At 38.5% G+C, this 19787-nt stretch overlaps 1 protein-coding gene across 2 annotated transcripts in view; it reads right to left on the bottom strand.

The window, feature by feature from the left end:
- Window positions 1–19787, bottom strand: part of LOC126345210 (FGGY carbohydrate kinase domain-containing protein) — a 134022-nt gene that overhangs the window by 16698 nt on the left and 97537 nt on the right. For both annotated transcript variants that reach the window (XM_050002083.1, XM_050002084.1), the window contains exons 8-9: window positions 16997–17071; window positions 6776–7056 (exon numbers count right to left, since the gene is read on the bottom strand). In XM_050002083.1, coding sequence (XP_049858040.1) covers window positions 6776–7056; window positions 16997–17071 — 356 coding nt within the window. The remainder of the gene's footprint in view (window positions 1–6775; window positions 7057–16996; window positions 17072–19787) is intronic.

Raw genomic sequence — 19787 nt, 5'->3', positions numbered from 1 at the left:
TTTCTTCCATTTCCATTGCAAATTTTATGTTTGGATGGATGCTGTTGAGGTGTTCGAGAAACTCATCTAGTGCTTGTTTGCCATGTCCCCACACGACAAAAGTGTCGTCGACATAGCGGATGAAGTGATTCGGTTACTGTCTTCCGCTATGTCGACGACACTTTTGTCGTGTGGGGACATGGCAAACAGGCACTAGATGAGTTTCTTGAACACCTCAACAGCATCAATCCGAACATAAAATTTGCAAGGGAAATGGAAGAAAATGGATGCCTCCCCTTCCTTGATATTTTAATTAAGAGGAAGGCAGATGGATCACTAGGCCATGCAGTACATAGAAAGAAGACACATACGGATCTATACCTTCATGCAACAAGCTGCCACCATCCAGCACAAAGACAAACTGTACTGACACCCTGGTACATAGGGCGAGGGCCGTCTGCGACAACAACAGCCTACCATCTGAGCTGCAACACCTGAGAGAAGTCTTCCAACAAAATGGCTACAGTAGAACGCAGATTAACAGGGCGCTTGAAAGGAAGAAAGAAGCAGTGATAACCCCAGAAGAAAATAATGAAGGAGAAGAAGAAGATAAACGACTCACTTTCCTTTCGTACGTGGGTCTGCTCTCGGCCAAAATTGCACGACTTCTGGGAAAATACAAGATCAAAACTGTTCTCCGACCACCACCAAAGACGAGGGACCTCCTAGGTTCTGCCAAAGACAAGCTGAACCTTAACTCACCAGGAGTATACAGTATACCATGTGAATGTGGAAAGCAATACATCGGGAAAACACAGCGCTGCATATCTAAACGCTGCAAAGAACGTATATCAGATTTGTGCGACTAGGCCACACAGAAAAATCAGCCTTAGCAGAACACAGCATCAATGAAGAACACACCTTCAACTTCGAAAACACGAACGTACTGTGCCGAGCATCTGGCTTTTGGGAAAGCATGATCAAATAATCCATAGAAATAAGGATTCACGAGAATCTGGTCAACAGAGACATACCAACTCAGCACAGCATGGAACCCGGCCATAGTGGCAATCCGTCGGGAGAGTGCCTGTCAATGTCCTCTGCCACGGACACAAACAGAATGCTTACACCGAGAAACTAACGCGGCCGCCGGGGGCGACCGCCATCCCCACAACCGCGCTCACGCCGCTGGTCCACCGCAGCCGCACGAGGTCTAGTGGTGGGGGGTGACCACGCATATAAATAGCCTGCTCTCTGCGAATATCGACACTTCACCAGAAGATGGGTAGTATGACACTTCCCGAAACGTCGCCAGATATCAACACTACCACCTGGCTGGAGACCTGAGAAACCTTCATCAATAGTTTACGCTGGGAAAGCTTACAGTATGTGTGCTTCAAACTGTTTCAACCACTCAAGCCTTTCCTCTTCTTGTTCACAAAACTTTCGGAAAGGTGGTATAGCAGCTGTATTGGTGATTCTTGTTCTATCAGGTGTGCAGCCTTGGCCAGTAGCTGCTGCACCTCATAGAGCAGGTTAGATATTTTCTGTTGTGCATCTAATGCTTGCAGATGTAGTGCCTGAGCAGTGGGTGGTGTAGGCAGGGTGATCATGTTGGAAGAGACAAATGAACAAAACAAACAAGGTAAGAAGGAAAAATAATTACAAAAGCAAAGAAAATTTCTGCAACACCCACTGAAAACTCTGATTAGAAAAAAGAGACTACTAAATCAAGTAAATGCCCCTGCAAAGAAGACACAAGAGAGAATTAAGGTGCCAACAATACAAAAGAAAATTCCCTGGTGACGAGGTACGGCATTGTTATGTGAATCCTGATCACCAATGTGGGATCCTGCCCACTCACGTAATATAGGGTGCCTCGAAAGCTGTTTTCTCAGATAGATAGAAAACATACACGCAAATCATATTAATGGAGTTTATTACAGTAATTGAACTGACAATACTTAATTTGTGCATGTACAAGGTGGGTCACAATCTATTTGCGACATGCAAATAATCAATGTCCTTTGATAGATATGATTTCCATGCAAACTAATCACACGAGTTCATAAGTCACAGCTCTTCTAGTGCTCATCTTCTAGTGTGGGCACAGCTATGTGGCACATCGCTTTTATTCTCTTTGTATAGATGCCACTCCAGTCATGGTGTCCTTGTATTCAGAGTGCTACTGGCTGACGTCGTCTCACAGCCCTCTCCTGCTGTATCATTCTTGATCTTCGTGCCAGCACTTGTTACGTTGGAATGATCTGAATGCCCAAAAAATCTGGATATCGCACAATTCAACCAACTGAGCAAATGGAGACCCACAACAAGGCCTCTTTCAAACTATTTTAGGTTCTGATAACACTGTCTCACTTGAGTGCATAGCATCTCCATGTCCTTGACAGTGATTTCTCAATATCTGTCACTGTTCATCCTCTTTATGTGCCCTAACATGCCTGGTAACAACATTCAACATGAAAAACTGTAGCACACTCTGATGGTGGTCTATCTGCCACAGATAACTGCAACTCCACTCATTTACACATTCAACGACATCGAGTACATGTACAAAGTAACACTGGCAACTGAACATGTCTTTTGACTGCAACACCTTTTTGTCAGGCAGTGTATTTTTGCAGTTCTGAACAGATCATACAAAAGAAATTGCTGCCCCTTCTAGCAGAAATGATTTGTAGGTTACAGAAACAATAAAGAGATCCAAACAATTTGTGATTCATGTATTCAAGAACTGTCATTGTAGAGATCCACATAAATGTAGGCCTATATAATTGACTAATATTTGCTATGTAGTTCTAAAATATGCTTTCCTCACTTGGAGAATGAAAATATCTTCTAAAAGAATCGGTATGGATTCCACAGACATCACTAATTCAGTTTGCCCCATTCAGTCAAGAAATCTAGAGGGCCATAGATCTGACAAACAGGTTGATGCAATGTTATTTGATTCCTTCACGGCATTCATACTGCTCTGTGCTGTTTAGTGAGTAATATATGAGTTAATAGGATGTGTCATGTTTCAAAATTCCCTGGCAGATAAAATTAAAAATATAATTCTTAAAGGGACAGTAACACAAGAAGTGAAAGTAACTTTGGGAGCAGTCACAAGGGAGTGTTACAGGGCCTTTACTGTTCACTGTACATATGAACGATTTGGTGGATAATGTCAGAAGTACTAGAAAACTGTAGTAAAATGCAGTAAGACTTGCAGGCAACTGACATTTTGTATGGGGACTGGCAGTTGACCATCAATGTAAATAAATGGAACATTATTGCACATAAACAGGCTGAGAAATTCATTACTATTTGATCACACTACTTGCAACAAATCACTGGAAACTGTATCTAGGAGTATCCATCTACAGTGACCTAAAGTGGAATGACCATATACAACTTGTTGCAGGAAAAGAAATGCAAGGCTAAGATTCATGTGAAGAAACTTAAGGAAATGGAATTAATTCACTAAAGAAGAGGCTTATTAAATACTCAAATGTCTGTTCCTTGAGTTTTGATCATCACTAGGTAGGAGAAAAGAGGGGCAAGTTGCATCCCATTGATTCAGTAAGTGGAAGAGTACAATGTAGAGGGTGATCAAATTCCAGTCACAAATGCTACAAGGGAGGCATGTTCCTCCCTGGGACATTAACTGTTAAAATTCTTAGTATGTACATTCCACAAAGAATCAGGCACTATATTACTTCCTCCCACACATATCTCAAAAAATTACCATGACAGGAAAATAAGAGAGGCTCTTTATACAGTTGGTCTTCCAACACATCCCACATGCACACATGAGGGGGGAAAATGATCATGGTTAAACTACCCTCCACTAAAAATTGTGAAGCAGATTGCACAGTGTAAATGTAGATGTAGATAGTACGTGTTACATAAAAATCTGTCTTCATTTATGCAACCTAGCACCAGAAACAACATAAGAGCTGCCTCAGCGCTGAGAGAGAGAGAGAGAGAGAGAGAGAGAGAGAGAGAGAGAGAGAGAGAGAGAGAGAGAGGTAGGTAGGTTTTGGCATTGTAAAATAACAACTCAAATTGCTATGGGAATTGTGCTTTCCAATAAGCACAATCCATCTTAAGGTCTCAGGGACTATGGAACTCATTGCTAGCCAGACATGGCTGAAAGAGCACAGAACTGTTCAGTATTCAGTTTATTCACCATTGACCACTTGCAGCAGAACAGGTCTGAACATTTTGTACACAGCACAATATCAGTGATCCACTAACTCTAGGTTTGCTGTGTGATGTAGTCAAGTAACTTTACTGTTTTACACTGCACCAGGTACAATATTCCCTATCTATTTATTTCAAGGTATTAAGAGACTGTATGTACTATGACACATTTATGAAAAGACTGTGTTTGCCCTCAAGGACTAGTGTAACTGTCAGAATAATGTTTTCATATGGGAATCCATCTGATCAACAACAACAAAGCCACTGACTGGAACAGTCTGATTACGCTGAGGTATAGTCTTGCACATAAGATCTCATGCAATTATCATCTCATTGCAAGGCAGTACTTTGCCTACAGATTGACACATATACAAAGACTATATGGCATTTGTTGCTGCTTTAGGTTCATAATAAGGGGGCAGGTTATACAGTTTGGAGTTTTATTCAAAAATGAGAAGGAGTATATCATCAAACAATAGTGAAGGAACCAACAGTGATACTATCTTGTAAGGGGGAAAATGCCATGTATTTAAACAGTGTGCTGCTTATCAGATATATTACCTTTTCAGACACTGCTGTGAAGTATGACTGATAAATACAGAACAGGGATTCACAAAATCTTATGAAGAGAATAAAATTGACTGGTATGGACACTACATGATGAAATGCACAGTCAAAACATTACCAAATTTGTGGCAAATGATTGTATGGACCACAACAGCAGAAGATTCCAGTGTGAGGTCTGTTGCAATCTCAGATGTGTACTTTCATATGCAATATTTAGGGTCAGTGCCAACAGCAATGCACAAGTAAAATATAAAATGTGCGAGTACGAAGTACAGTTTGACGGGTATGAAGGATCTTTATGGAAAGCATCAAGAGGTACAGAATGAAGTGTGCAGTATTACACTTATTAACATATAGAGCATTAATTTCCAGTTCTTTTATCATATTGAAATTTTCTCAAGATCTCGTTATGTTTTTATACATTGTTCTTCACATACCATCTATAGAACATGAGTTCACTGTCAACATCTTCAGTCAAGTTACTAACACTTTACACATGCAATAGTGACCCCACCACACTATTCTGATACACATCTAAAATTTCTTTTGATGACTTTCCAATCAAGATGACTTTCCTTATGAGTAAATGTATCAGTATCTGTAGGAGTTAAAGGAAAGAATTTAACAACATTCATCAAAACCCCAGTTATGAAAATAAAGGCATTGTATTAGTGCTGGATGCCATCCACAGTATTATAAGTTAAGTATGTGAATACAGTTTAGAAAATATAGTACTTCCAAATACATACGGTGGACACTAAATTATTTAATACATGCTGCATATACCATAGCTGCAATGAAAAATGACAAAGCGGTAGATACAGATACGATACCAGAAGAAATATTAAAATGCTTGAACCAAGATGGAATAAGAAGGGAAATATTGAGGTTATGTAATAAAATATATGACAGTGGTGAATGGAATGAGGATTTTCTGACAACAGTAATGATTCCATTGCCGAAAAAACAAGGACCCAAGAAATGCAATGAACACAGGACAGTCAGCCTCATTTCACATGCAGCCAAAGTGATGTTAAGAATAATTAATAAGAGACTTGAAAAAGTAATGGAGGAGAATAGTGGCGAGGAACAGTTTGGCTTTAGGCAGAATACAGGCACCAGAGATGGAATAGGGCTCCTATGAATCTTGGGAGAAAGGTTTATTGAAAAAGGAAGAGACCTATTTGTGTGCTTCATCAATCTAGAAAAGGCATTTGACAATGTGGTTTGCGACAAGCTGGCGACTATAATAGAGAAAAGAAAGAGGACTGGAAAAGCACAATATTTGTAAACTCATTATATCTTAATCATTAAAGTGAGAGGAGAAAGTACAAACTGGGTCGGACTAGGAAAAGGAGTAAGACAAGGATGCTGTCTATCACCTATCCTTTTGAACTTCTACTTGGAAAATGTGATGACCAGTGCTCATTAGATGACAAAGGAGTAGAAACTGGACGAAAAAGAGTAGGGTGTTTGAGGTTTGCTGGTGACATGGTCCTTCTAGCCACAGGGGAAAAAGAATTACAGGATTTGGTGAACACCATTGAAGCTAACCGAAAAAAAATTATGGAATGAAAATAGACACAAAGAAAACAAAAGTATTTGCACTAGGAGGAAATAAAAAAAATAAAAATTATACTGAATGGAGAAATATTAGAACAGGTTCAAAATTTTAAGTATCTTGGAAGCAGGATAGACACTGACTGGAAGTGCACCACAGAAATTAAAATAAGGAAAGCAATGGCAAAAGAGGCATTTTATAAGAAAAGGGGAATTTTATGCAGAGGTCTGGACAGAGAACTCAGGAAGAGACTCAAAAAATGTCTTGTATGGAGTGTTCTTCTGTATGGCACTGAAACTTGTACTTTGAGGAGGACAGACAGAGAAAGGCTGGAGTCTTTTGAGATGTGGACACGGCAGAGGATGGAAAGAATAAGTTGGATGGACAGAGTAAAAAATGAAGAGGTACTGAGAAGAGTGGGAGAGAAAAGACAGTTTTAACATTTTTCTCATTGAAACATACCTGTGCTCTAAATCTCTCGGTTTCAATACTTCTGCTGGTCCACTCATTGCTTTAGCAGCTGTTGTAATTTCTGGATACACTCCTGCAGCACATGCCCCCAGAATAGCAGCACCTAACATCACCGACTCAGGTTCCTTGGGAAGCAATACTGGCAAGCCCGCTACATCCGCTTGTGTCTGCACAAACAGCTTGTTGCGACTCAGTCCTCCACAGATTACTATGGATTGTATGTCTGAATGACCAGCCAGTCTCATTTCCTGGAGAATGTGTAATGTTCCATACTGCAACAACATGAAATTCCAAGTGCATTTTTATTGTCTTTATATAATCTCTTGTGGTGGTTGACTAATTTCACATTTATATTTTTATCAGAATTATTGCTATAAAGTGAAAGACAGGGTACATTAATTAATTAGCTTACAGTAACAATTTTATTTTCAACATTAGTAAAATTTTCTGTCACATTGCACAATATTCCAATTTTACAAATATAACTCAAAAACAAAAGTGGCAGAATGTACCAATGGACAAATACTGACATTTGGAGAGGAAAGTATTATGACAATATTTCTCTAAGCTGTTAGCACCTATCTGACACAAGTTCCAGTTAACATATGAGTCACTGCACTAAGGCTGAGCACTAATTATCACTGTATACAGTAGATCTCTTCAGTAAAATATCTATCAATCTTAATACTGATACAAAAGAACTGCAGTGATATTTGTGGGCAATGCTACTAAACAATATTCCTGTTGGTAATGACGTAGACACCATCTTTGCTTTAATTACTTTTGCTTTTGAAGACTTTTTTTCATTAGTAAGTTCCCACACCACTATTTGGTCATTTATGCATATCCAACAAAGACCTAGGGGTGGCAGATATCTAGAAACAAACTTTTAAACATGAAGTTAAAGGAAAATATTGCAATAACATTATTGCAATAACATAAACCGAGACTGGAGAGAATAATTGATCTGTTATGTATGATTGTAGAGATACAAGCCTTTAAGCTACTGATTTCCACACACACAATCTCACACAAACCTGCATCCACAGTGATATTGTAGTGGGGGTTTAAAAGGATGTGGCAAATGGCAGAGGGTAATATGTATGGGGAAATGAGATACTGAAAAGATAATCAAAAACAAGAGAGGGGACAGGGGATAGTCGTCAGTGGCACTTTCAAAGTAAGGACTGCTGTAAAAGCACGCACGCACGCACGCACGCACGCACACACACACACACACACACACACACACACGTGTTCTAGTTTCTTATTTATCTCAGTCTTATCTTAGATAAGAAAAGGAAAGAAAGCTGTATACATTGTAACAGAAACTTTAAGTTATTTGCATTTTTTCAAAATTGCAAATAATGTATACGAAATTATAAAGTAAAAGCTTTCACAAATTCATGGACTATTAATTTAACGCAAATATCCATCCCTAGACTTGCCCCAATGGATCAGTTATCATCAATCCTCTTATCAACCAACCTAACAACCCTGAATACTATGGATCTGACACTAATATTTCCTGTTTTCTATTATTTTTGTATCCTACACTCACACCATCACTATCCCTATCACATCACTAGGGGCCAATATGTTATCAGAACTGTCATCAATCAGCCTACCAATCCTGAAAATTTGGAGATTTGATACTAACGTCAATTCTTTTCGATTATTTGTACATGCTACACTCTAACTGTTTCTACTCTAGCTTGCAGTGGTGAAATGCCATTGAGGTTGTCACCAATCAGCCTAGAAAAATCAGAAACTGTGGATTTGACACTAATATTGTCCACTTTCTGTTATTTTTACACATTACCTCCTTTCCAGCTTGCGACCCCATGCATAGTATTCTTTTCCTATAAAGTAAACCATGTACTACATCTGGTTGAAATTTTTTCAGGTATGTGTCTCTCTTTCCATCTCCTCTTCCCCCCTATCTCTGACCATCTCCTCCTACTCCCCCTTTCTGTCCATCTATTGTCCCCCCTCTCATTCTGCCCATCTCCTCCTCTCCCTTTCTCCTATCCACCTACTGTGTCACCCCCCCACCCCCCACCCCCGACCCCCAATCAATTCCTATGAGGGGTAGGTGAGTATTACCCCTGCAGTACTTCTTTACAGACAAGGAGTGCTTTGTGTTTCATGTTTGGTTGAAATTGATCCATTGTTTCTGGAGGATTTGTGTAAAACAAAAACACACAGACACACCTGCTTGACTTCCAAAATAATCAAATGCTGACACTCTGCTGGACAAACTATGTTAATGTACAAAGCATCCCACTCTCTTTTTTTGTTTTTATTGTATCTTATTGAATTATTTTCTTTACTGCTTTTTAATTCTTCACCTCCACTCTCCTCATTTTTCCACACTCTTTCTGACTAGTCTCCCCAAAACCACCACCACTACCAAAAAATCTCCTTTTCCACATAGCCCTAAACTGCACTATTAATTTCATTTCTCTTCCTCTTAAACCATCTGTACTGTTCGCTGTGTCCTCCTCATCTCTGACAACATCCCCAGCATACCCCTCTTTTCTCCATGAGGAAGAAACCAATAGGTCCAAAAGCTAATATAATTCCATGTACGTTCGTATGTAACTACCAGCAGTACTAAAAATTTGGCTTCCGAAAGTAAGTACTGGTCAGGAATCTTTCATCTTGCCCTGAGATGTGGGTTATCCATCTAAAATACTACTCTCTTCTCATCTGCAGAACTCGCCTGTTGTTCACTCACACCTTACCATATCCTATTCCATCCTTTTACTAACCTGCTCACTCCCAGCACCCTTATGGCTATTGTGGATGACCACGGAGCAAAATCTGTACTTTACACCCACCAACTGCAAAACAGTCAGAGCCATCTCCTATACTATAATAAGTAGTGCCACAGGTGAAAGCAGCTGTGTTACATACCAGATGTGCTCAAATTATTATACAGCATTCTATGTGGACATAACAAAGATTCAGCTGTTGAAATCACAGCCCAACTGTGGTCTACTGGAAAGTTGCTTTACTCACTTCCTCTTCCCTCACTTTTGTCAACCTGAGCAACCTTTCATAAACAATCATCATCAACACAACTATGGGTGGGTGCATTTGAATATTTATGTGGCTGTGTGTGGGGATAACATGTTGATAAATTACAGGAAGAATGGTAGCTCAAAAGCTTGCAAGTCTTCATACTGCTAAGTGTTTCAATTTCATGATATATCTATGAGTGGCTGTCTTTCCTCATTCATTCTTATTGAGGAAAATTTAAGTTGGAGAAAAGAAAGCAAATCTAGATCCAGCAATTCTTCAACTATCTCCAAAAATGTGAATCCATTGTAGTTCCTTCCATAGCTCCCTACAGTGTCTATCCAGTCACAAGTGTACCTATTGATTTTGAGCTTCTTAACTGCAAGGAAATTGCCATGTTTATGTTCCTGATGAAGTGCATTAACATGAATTGGTTATTTGCCTCATGACATACATTTATTAAAACATTGATGTGGATGAAAGGAGACACATCAAAAATATGTAACAACATTCCAGAATTAATTTTCACTCTGCAGCAGTGTGTGCGCTGATATGAAACTTCCTGGAGGATTAAAACTGTTTGTCAGACCGAGATTCAAACTTGGGACCTTTGCTTTTTGTCGGCAAGTACTCTGTGCTAGAAGATAGGAGATGAGGTACTGATGGGAGTAAAGCTGTGGGACAGGCTGTGAGTCATGTTTGGGTAGCTCAGTAAGTAGAGCAAAGATCCCAAGTTTGAGTCTCTGTCTGGCACACAGTTTTAATCCTCTGGGAAGTTTCATGTCACACAGTTCATTGCAATAAAAGTATAACTTGTGCACTACGTTCATATTCTAACAGTTCTTGTCTTCTAGTTTGTTCTTTTAATTTCCATTTACTGTGGGGTCTGAGCATGTAACTTTAATCCATGAACAGTAAGATGAAATTATCTACATTTCTTGTATTGGTTTGTTCTTACTACTATTATTATTTCTTTCCTTTCTCAGACATTATGTCTGGTTAAAAAAGGAAACTGACGCAGACCTTGATCAAGCGTGACTTCCTTTTAACTGTACGGTATACACTCCTGGAAATGGAAAAAAGAACACATTGATACCGGTGTGTCAGACCAACCATACTTGCTCCGGACACTGCGAGAGGGCTGTACAAGCAATGATCACACGCACGGCACAGCGGACACACCAGGAACCGCGGTGTTGCCCGTCGAATGGCGCTAGCTGCGCAGCATTTGTGCACCGCCGCTGTCAGTGTCAGCCAGTTTGCCGTGGCATACGGAGCTCCATCGCAGTCTTTAACACTGGTAGCATGCCGCGACAGCGTGGACGTGAACCGTATGTGCAGTTGACGGACTTTGAGCAAGGGCATATAGTGGGCATGCGGGAGGCCGGGTGGACGTACCGCCGAATTGCTCAGCACGTGGGGCGTGAGGTCTCCACAGTACATCGATGTAGTCGCCAGTGGTTGGCGGAAGGTGCACGTGCCCGTCGACCTGGGACTGGACCGCAGCGACGCACGGATGCACGCCAAGACCGTAGGATCCTACGCAGTGCCGTAGGGGACCGCACCATCACTTCCCAGCAAATTAGGGACACTGTTGCTCCTGGGGTATTGGCGAGGACCATTCGCAACCGTCTCCATGAAGCTGGGCTACGGTCCCGCACACCGTTAGGCCGTCTTCCGCTCACGCCCCAACATCGTGTAGCCCGCCTCCAGTGGTGTTGCGACAGGCGTGAATGGAGGGACGAATGGAGACGTGTCGTCTTCAGCGATGAGAGTCACTTCTGTCTTATGCGTGTTTGGCGCAGTGCAGGTGAGCGCCACAATCAGGACTGTATACGACCGAGGCACACAGGGCCAACACCCGGCATCATGGTGTGGGGAGCGATCTCCTACACTGGCCGTACACCTCTGGTGATCGTCGAGGGGACACTGAATAGTGCACGGTACATCCAAACCGTCATCGAACCCATCGTTCTACCATTCCTAGACCGGCAAGGGAACTTGCTGTTCCAACAGGACAATGCACGTCCGCATGTATCCCGTGCCACCCAAGGTGCTCTAGAAGGTGTAAGTCAGCTACCCTGGCCAGCAAGACCTCCGGATCTGTCCCCCATTGAGCATGTTTGGGACTGGATGAAGCGTCGTCTCACGCGGTCTGCACGTCCAGCACGAACGCTGGTCCAACTGAGGCGCCAGGTGGAAATGGCATGGCAAGCCGTTCCACAGGACTACATCCAGCATCTCTACGATCATCTCCATGGGAGAATAGCAGCCTGCATTGCTGCGAAAGGTGGATATACACTGTACTAGTGCCGACATTGTGCATGCTCTGTTGCCTGTGTCTATGTGCCTGTGGTTCTGTCAGTGTAATCATGTGATGTATCTGACCCCAGGAACGTGTCAATAAAGTTTCCCCTTCCTGGGACAATGAATTCACGGTGTTCTTATTTCAATTTCCAGGAGTGTATGTTACATTGCACTTAGGAACTTTCAAGTAATTGAACATGTATCAATAATTACAGATTTCTGTAGTTGTATATATACGTTTGGATGTAGCTGTATTGTGTCGGTGTACTGGTGGATATTGTGCGGTATGACTCCTGTAGTTGATAGTATAATTAGTATAATGTCAAATTTATCCTGATGCCACATGTCCTTGACTTCCTCAGCCAGTTGGATGTATTTTTCAATTTTTTCTCCTGTTTTCTTCTGTATATTTGTTGTATTGGGTATTGATATTTCGATTAGTTGTGTTAATTTTTTCTTTTTATTGGTAAGTATCATGTCAGGTTTGTTATGTGGTGGTGTTTTATCTGTTATAATGGTTCTGTTCCAGTATAATTTGTATTCATCATTCTCCAGTACATTTTGTGGTGCATACTTGTATGTGGGAACGTGTTGTTTTATTAGTTTATGTTGTATGGCAAGTTGTTGATGTATTATTTTTGCTACATTGTCATGTCTTTTGGTGTAATCTGTATTTGCTAGTATTGTACATCCACTTGTGATGTGATATATCGTTTCTATTTGTTTGCAAAGTCTGCATTTATCTGTTGTGGTAATGGGATCTTTAATAATATGCTAGCTCTAATATCTGTTTATTGTTTCATCCTGTATTGCAATCATGAATCCTTCTGTCTCACTGTATATATTGCCTTTTCTTAGCCATGTGTTGGATGCGTCTTGATCGATGTGTGGCTGTGATAGATGAAACAGGTGCTTGCCATGCAGTGTTTTCTTTTTCCAATTTACTTTCTTTGTATCTGTTGACGTTATGTGATCTAAAGGGTTGTAGAAGAGATTACAAAATTGCAATGGTGTAGCCGTTGTATTTATGTGAGTGATTGCTTTGTGTATTTTGCTAGTTTCTGCTTGTTCTATAAAGAATTTTCTTAAATTGTCTACCTGTCCATAATGTAGGTTTTTTATATCGATAAATTATTATTATTATTATTATTATTTTGTTATTATTTTTTATTAAAATATTGTACACCGTGATCAAAATTATTTTCCTTGAATAATTATGATTTACTATGTAAAAAGAGTACAATTTCATAGATGTTTAGAGATAGAGAACTGTTAAAAGTTTTAGGTTTTGAAATACCTGGCAATATGATTCTGTTGGGTGCATATGTTTTGCCTCTGGAGCTTCAGTAATACATTATTTGAATTTCTGCCAAAAAATATGCTGAACCTTAGTACCGATAGATTATTTTCCATTAGTACATGTTCATGGCACTAGATATTCACATTCTTATTTAGATTAGAGGGTCTGAAATTTACTAGACTCTATTTGTGGTATGTATTTACTTTTATAATTATTCTTAATTCTTGGCCTTTTAAATATTTGGTCCTGAACATTTATTCAGATTTTTAGATTTATCAGGGTCATCATATTCAGATGACAAAATTATTTCTAAATTGTAGGGTGTATTACGGATGCAATCAGAATTTTCTTCTGCTTCATGCTTTTCAATAAGTAAAGCCATATTACCTGCAAACAAAGTTTGCATTTTGGTCAAATAATTACCACAGAACTTAAAGAGATTAGGATGACAATGAAACAGAGGGCATCTTCCATTACATGTCTCTGTTTGGAAGGACAGTTTGCTGTATGGGGAGTGATGATTATTTTCTGTGTTCTTTGATAGAAGTACGAACAAAGCCACTTGTCCTAATCCCACACACAGTATGACCACCAATGCAATATTTTGGGCATTTTATCCAATTTTGTCAATGTATCTGTTTTCAGTTACATCTCGTGTGTTGTGAGGATGCTATAAGGTGTTTAATCAGTACTATTTTGAGAAAAATATCAATCCAGATGTGGGGAAATTAAGATTTACTGAAGAATATCTCAACATAATTAAAAAGGACAAATTCTCAAGGCAATATTCAATGGATCATGGTGAAATTAAGGAGACAGTTGTATTTAATGTATATGATATCAGTTAAGTTCCTCAGTGGGTTTACCACATTTTCCATTATATTTTTAAATGCTGATCTATTCTTTCACACCAGCCTTGAAAACAAAAAAGTGGGAACACATAAAAACAGAACTTAATTAACATTTATGATTGATATGAATGTATTTATTGAAATAAAAGTGTGTCCGATACAGGAGTTCAGTGAAAAGCAATAAAAACAAAACAAACTCATTGTATTACAACGGTACACTTCACACATCAGGGATCATGTTTCCTGACCACATTAGAAGTTTTTTCAAGCCACTTAGTAACTCACAACAAATGAGTACAGTGGAGTATTACTAATTAAAACTGTCTCAATTGCGACCTGACAAAACTGACCTTGGCTGTTGTGTTCTCCCATTCAGTTTTACAATTCAAAATAGTAGTAATGCTCTCCAGACATCGTAAGTTTAAAAAAAATCCTATAACACTTTAGATAAATGCTCTGATGGTTTCCTTCATAAGGCAATGGCTGATTTCTTGCTCCATCTGTGTCTAGTTGAACTAGTGCTTCATCTCTAATTGCACTGATGTTGACAAAACATAATACTCCAGTCATCTTTCTGTCCCTTTCTTTTTCTTCTTCCACAACTCCACTGAAACATTTATCTCCTTTTGTTATTTTTATTATTTTTCCTTATCAGTGTTATAAACTCTTCAGCTTCTTCTGTTTCCTTTTTTCCCGATACTGTAAAATTTAAGCTCATCTGTTCTTCTCCATTTCACACTGTACATCTAAGCATTCATATAAGAAATTTCATTTCTGCTCCCTTAAAATGGTTTTTGCACTTTTTAGTCCCTACCTATTATTTTGTTTCCATAAAGAAGACCTAATACAAAACAACAAATTTATAAAATGAATTTGAATTTCTACTCCCGTCTTCTCTATTAAATTATATTCAATTGTTCTCTGCTGGACTTGGAATCTGTTTAGTTCTATTTCCTTATCCTGTTGTGCATGTGACTGACATCCAGACTAAGAAGCTGAAACCATTAATTTGTCAAACTCATCCATCAGCAAATTAGTGAAAGGCAAGCCCATGGAGTTTTGGATATTGTAAGAAGCCTAGTCAGGAGCAAGAGTGTACCTCCAAAAACTAAGCGAGTATTATACTGAGCACATTGTGTTCCAGTGCTCACACAAGCATGATAAATGTTGGAAATGAAGAAATGGCACATGTGCAGGATGCACGCTTGTGAGATGAAAGTTCATAGAAGTAGAGTAGGACTTACTAGAGTGGATAGAGTAATGAATAAGAAGGTGACAGAAATAGCGAAAGAGAATCTCATGCAAAAGACCATTGAAAATATGAGATCAAGCTAGTATTTGGGTGTTAAAAGAATAGGTTTAGTAGGATACTGAGACAGGCTCATGAAATGGCAATAGCTGGCAAGAAACCTAGATGAAGACTGAGAGACAGGTCGATCACTGGCGTGAAGAGGAAGAGGAAGAGGAGGAGGCGGAGGAGAGAAGTGATGTACTCTTTCTAGCAATTTAACTCCATTTGGCACAAATGAAAAGTTTCCAAACATGTGAAGAATTTTAGTGACATATTTTGAAAGTGTGGTTAAGATGCTGCTACACCAATGCACATCACACCAATGCACATCTTCATTTGTGATCATTTGTTCATCACAATAATATGGGTATCATTTGATGTTTTCAATGTCTTTCAGATATAGATATAACCTCAGTTATGCCAAAGACATTTTATGTTCATTCGATGTAACTCCTTTTCAAAATCAATGAGTACCACCATATGAGGTAGCTACATTACTTTCTATGAGCTTTTCTTTAATTGATCAATGATAGGCACAAATATCTTAATATGTATACTTTTCTTAAAATCATGAAGGTCTTCATTAAGGTTTGTGTCACCAATAAACTTCTTGCTTTATATTTTTGAGGATAGTTTTCTCATGCCTCTGTATTATTTCTCACTCTTTAAAGAAAGTGCTTTCAATATTTTCTGTGTATTAATAATAGTAATGTTCATGGACAGAATGTGACAAAAACTTAAAACTGACAGTACAGTTTCAAAAACTGTAAAAAATATATAACAACAGTGCAACATTTATATAGACACAAATGATGAAAAAGAGGAAACTATAATTTAATCTTACAGGTGGATTGTACCCATAAAGTTTCAAGTAAAGCAATACTTTTGAAGTAGAGGTTCAAGTATGCTCCCTATATACATGAACCACATAACTACATGATGTGCCATGCAATACGCATTTAAGTTTTTCCAGTGAAATGATATTATAAGGTCTAATATTTATTTAAAGTATACTGGAATACAACCAGTTTTCAAAATAGTAATACACATTATCTGTTTGTAGTGTCAATCTAAAGCAAAGGCATTCTATACAGTACAATCCTTCTAACTGCATATCTGTTCATCTATTATACAGAATAAAGATTCTAAATCCACTAAAATATGATAATGTGAAATACTGAACTGCATCAGCAATTAACAAATTCAAATTTGTGATTGTATGAAGAGAGTCTTATTTTCCAATTATTTTTTACCTCACTTCAGTTGTTTCTAATGTGGTACAAGAACAGATAATATTTTTTGATAAAAATATCAAGTGCAGATTAATTTTTTCGCTGCCATACTTAGTTAGTTTCAGTGACAAATCTTCCATAACTTATATACAAACTACAAAAGCCACTGAAAACATTCAGTTGACTGATGAATTGCTGGTAACTTACCGACAGAGCTTGAATTGTTGCAAGATACAGTGTAGCCAGATTTTCTTCATCCACAGACAGAGTGAGGCCTGATATCTAATCATAAAAAGAAATACATGGTAATTAGACAAAGAAACAGAGTAAAAGGCCATTACTAGAAAACAGTAAATTTTCATTAAGGAAAGATCTGATGACTAAAATAGTTTCATGCAATTGGTTCACAAACACTGGCTCCAACTCTTTAACAGTATTCAAAACTACCATTTAAAACTGCAAAAAAAATCGTTTACATTTAAAAATAAGTAAAAGAGAACTTGCTTTCTGTTAAGAAAAAATATTTAGTCCACTCAAAAATTGTGTATATTTTAATTACATCCGTAAATACAAAGTGTGCACAATACAGCATGCAATAAACAAATAATGCCATAATGCTTATTAACATTTAACATGAAATGGCATAGTCAATCTGTTATAAATTAATGAAAATCAAAGGAAAAAAACCAATTATGCATGCATTCAGAGTTAGTGGTAAGCTTCTAGAATTTGTCACACTGTTTAAGTGCTAAGGTGTAATACCACAAAGCAATAAGAGATATACACAAACTCTTAAAAACAGTAGCAAAGAAAGTAAATGAAAGATTTAAATTTGGTGGGAGATTCTAGGAAAATACAGCACTTCTGTTAAGGGAACTGTATACAAAATTTTAATGTTAACAGTTCTAAAGTACTGATCCAGTCTTTGAAATGTACTGACTCCTTGTCTTATGGATCCTTAACAGCTTGTTAATAGTGAGTCAAGTAATGTGGTCTTTATCATCTTGCTGTACAGTTTGTGTTGCTACTGGCGGCCCAGTATATGATTCCTTGACTAATATGTATGTGTAGGGAATTGAATCATTGATATTTACATAAACAAGACTGAGGACATTACTATCTTTTGGATGAATCCTACTTCACAGCTATAGAAACACACACACACACACACACACACACACACACACACACCTATAATGTAAAACCTCAATACACTGAAATGGGACATCAGTTAAACTTCGATAAGAGGTGATAAGGGGGAAAGGAGGCAGAAAGCAGGTGGGAGGTTTGGGAAAGGTCGGCTGATGGCTGGGAATGAGATGTAGTAAGTGCACAGTATATGAATGTGGCATTGATAAGCTCATTCTGAGCACGGGCATATGGAGTTAATCAGGATGAAGAGGCAGAAAACAGGAAGGAGGAGACTGTGGAGACTAGGACGTGAGTGCACAATGAGGGAACTTACGATTGCAAGGCAGGGGTGGAGGTGGGAGTAGGACAGGAGCTAATTGAGATTGAGAAAGAAGAATTACAGGATTGAGGAATGTGTTGCAAGGATTATTCCTATGACAGAGACAGAATAGCAGCTTCAATCACTTAATAAAGGCAAGACCTCTAGTCCAGATTGTATACCAGTTGGACTCCTTTCAGAGAACACTGATATAATAGCTCTGTATTTAGCAGTTATATACAATCCCTTGTGCACATAAAGATCTGTACCTAAAGAATGGAAAATTGCTCAAATCACACCAATAACCAAAAAGGGAAGTAGGAGTAATCCACTGAACTACATGCCCATATCACTAACATCGATTTATCAGTACAGTTTTGGAACATATACTGTATTTGAACATTATGAAGAAGAAAATATATTGACACACAGTTAGCATGAATTCAAAAAATACTGTTCTTGTGAAACACAACTAGTTCTTTATACCCATGAAGTAATGAGTGCCATTGACAGGGGATGGCAAATTGATTCCATATTTTTAAATTTCCAGAAGGCTTTTGACATTATCCCTCACAAGTGTCTTCAAAGCAAATTGCGTTCCTATGGAATATCACCTCAGTTGTGCAACTGGATTTGTGGTTTCCTGTCAGAAAGGTCACAGTTAATAGTAATAGACGGAAAGTCATCAAGTAAAACAGAAGTAATATTCAGCATTCCCAAAGGTAATGTTATAGGCCCTCTATTGTTCCTGATCTATATTAATGACATAGGAGATAATCTGATTAGCTATCTTCGATTGATTGCAGATGTTGCTGTCATTTACCTTCTTGTAAAGTCATCAGATGTCCAAAGCAAATTGCAAAATGATTTAGATATGATATCTGTACAGTGCGAAAAGTGACAATTTTCCCTAAATAAAGAGAAGTGTGAAAGTATTCACATGAGTACTAAAAGAAATCCACAAAATTTCAATTATGCGATAAGTCACAAAAATCTAAAGGCTTTAAACTCAACTAAATACTTAGGGATTATAATTACAAATAACCTAACTTGGAACGATCACACAGACAATCTGCGATTCATTAGCAGAACACTTAGAAGGTGCACCACGTCTACTAAAGAGACTGCTAAAACCACACTTGTCCACCCTATTATGGAGTAGTGCTGTGCAATGTGGGATCTGCTTCAAGTGAGACTGACAGATGACATCAAAAAAGTACAAAGAAGGGCAGCTTGTTTTGTATTATCACAAAATATTGGAGGTAGTGCCACAGACATGATATGTGAATTGGAGTGGCAATTATTAAAACAAAGGCATGTTTCATTGCAGCGGGATCTTCTCATGAAATTTCAATCACCAGTTTTCTCCTCGGATTACAAAAACATTCTGCTGACACCCAACTACATGGGGGAAAATGATCATAACGATAAAATAAGAGAAATCAGGGCTCCCACAGAGAAATTTAAGTGCTCGTTTTTCCCCTGCACCATTCAAGAGTGGAGCAGTAGAGAGACAGCTTGAAGATGGTTCACTGAACCCTCTGCCAG

Source organism: Schistocerca gregaria, chromosome 1, assembly GCF_023897955.1.
Source record: "Schistocerca gregaria isolate iqSchGreg1 chromosome 1, iqSchGreg1.2, whole genome shotgun sequence".
NCBI classification, from domain to species: domain Eukaryota; kingdom Metazoa; phylum Arthropoda; class Insecta; order Orthoptera; family Acrididae; genus Schistocerca; species Schistocerca gregaria.
The sequence above is the reverse complement of the archived record's forward strand: the minus strand, read 5'-3'. Positions and strand labels throughout refer to the sequence as shown.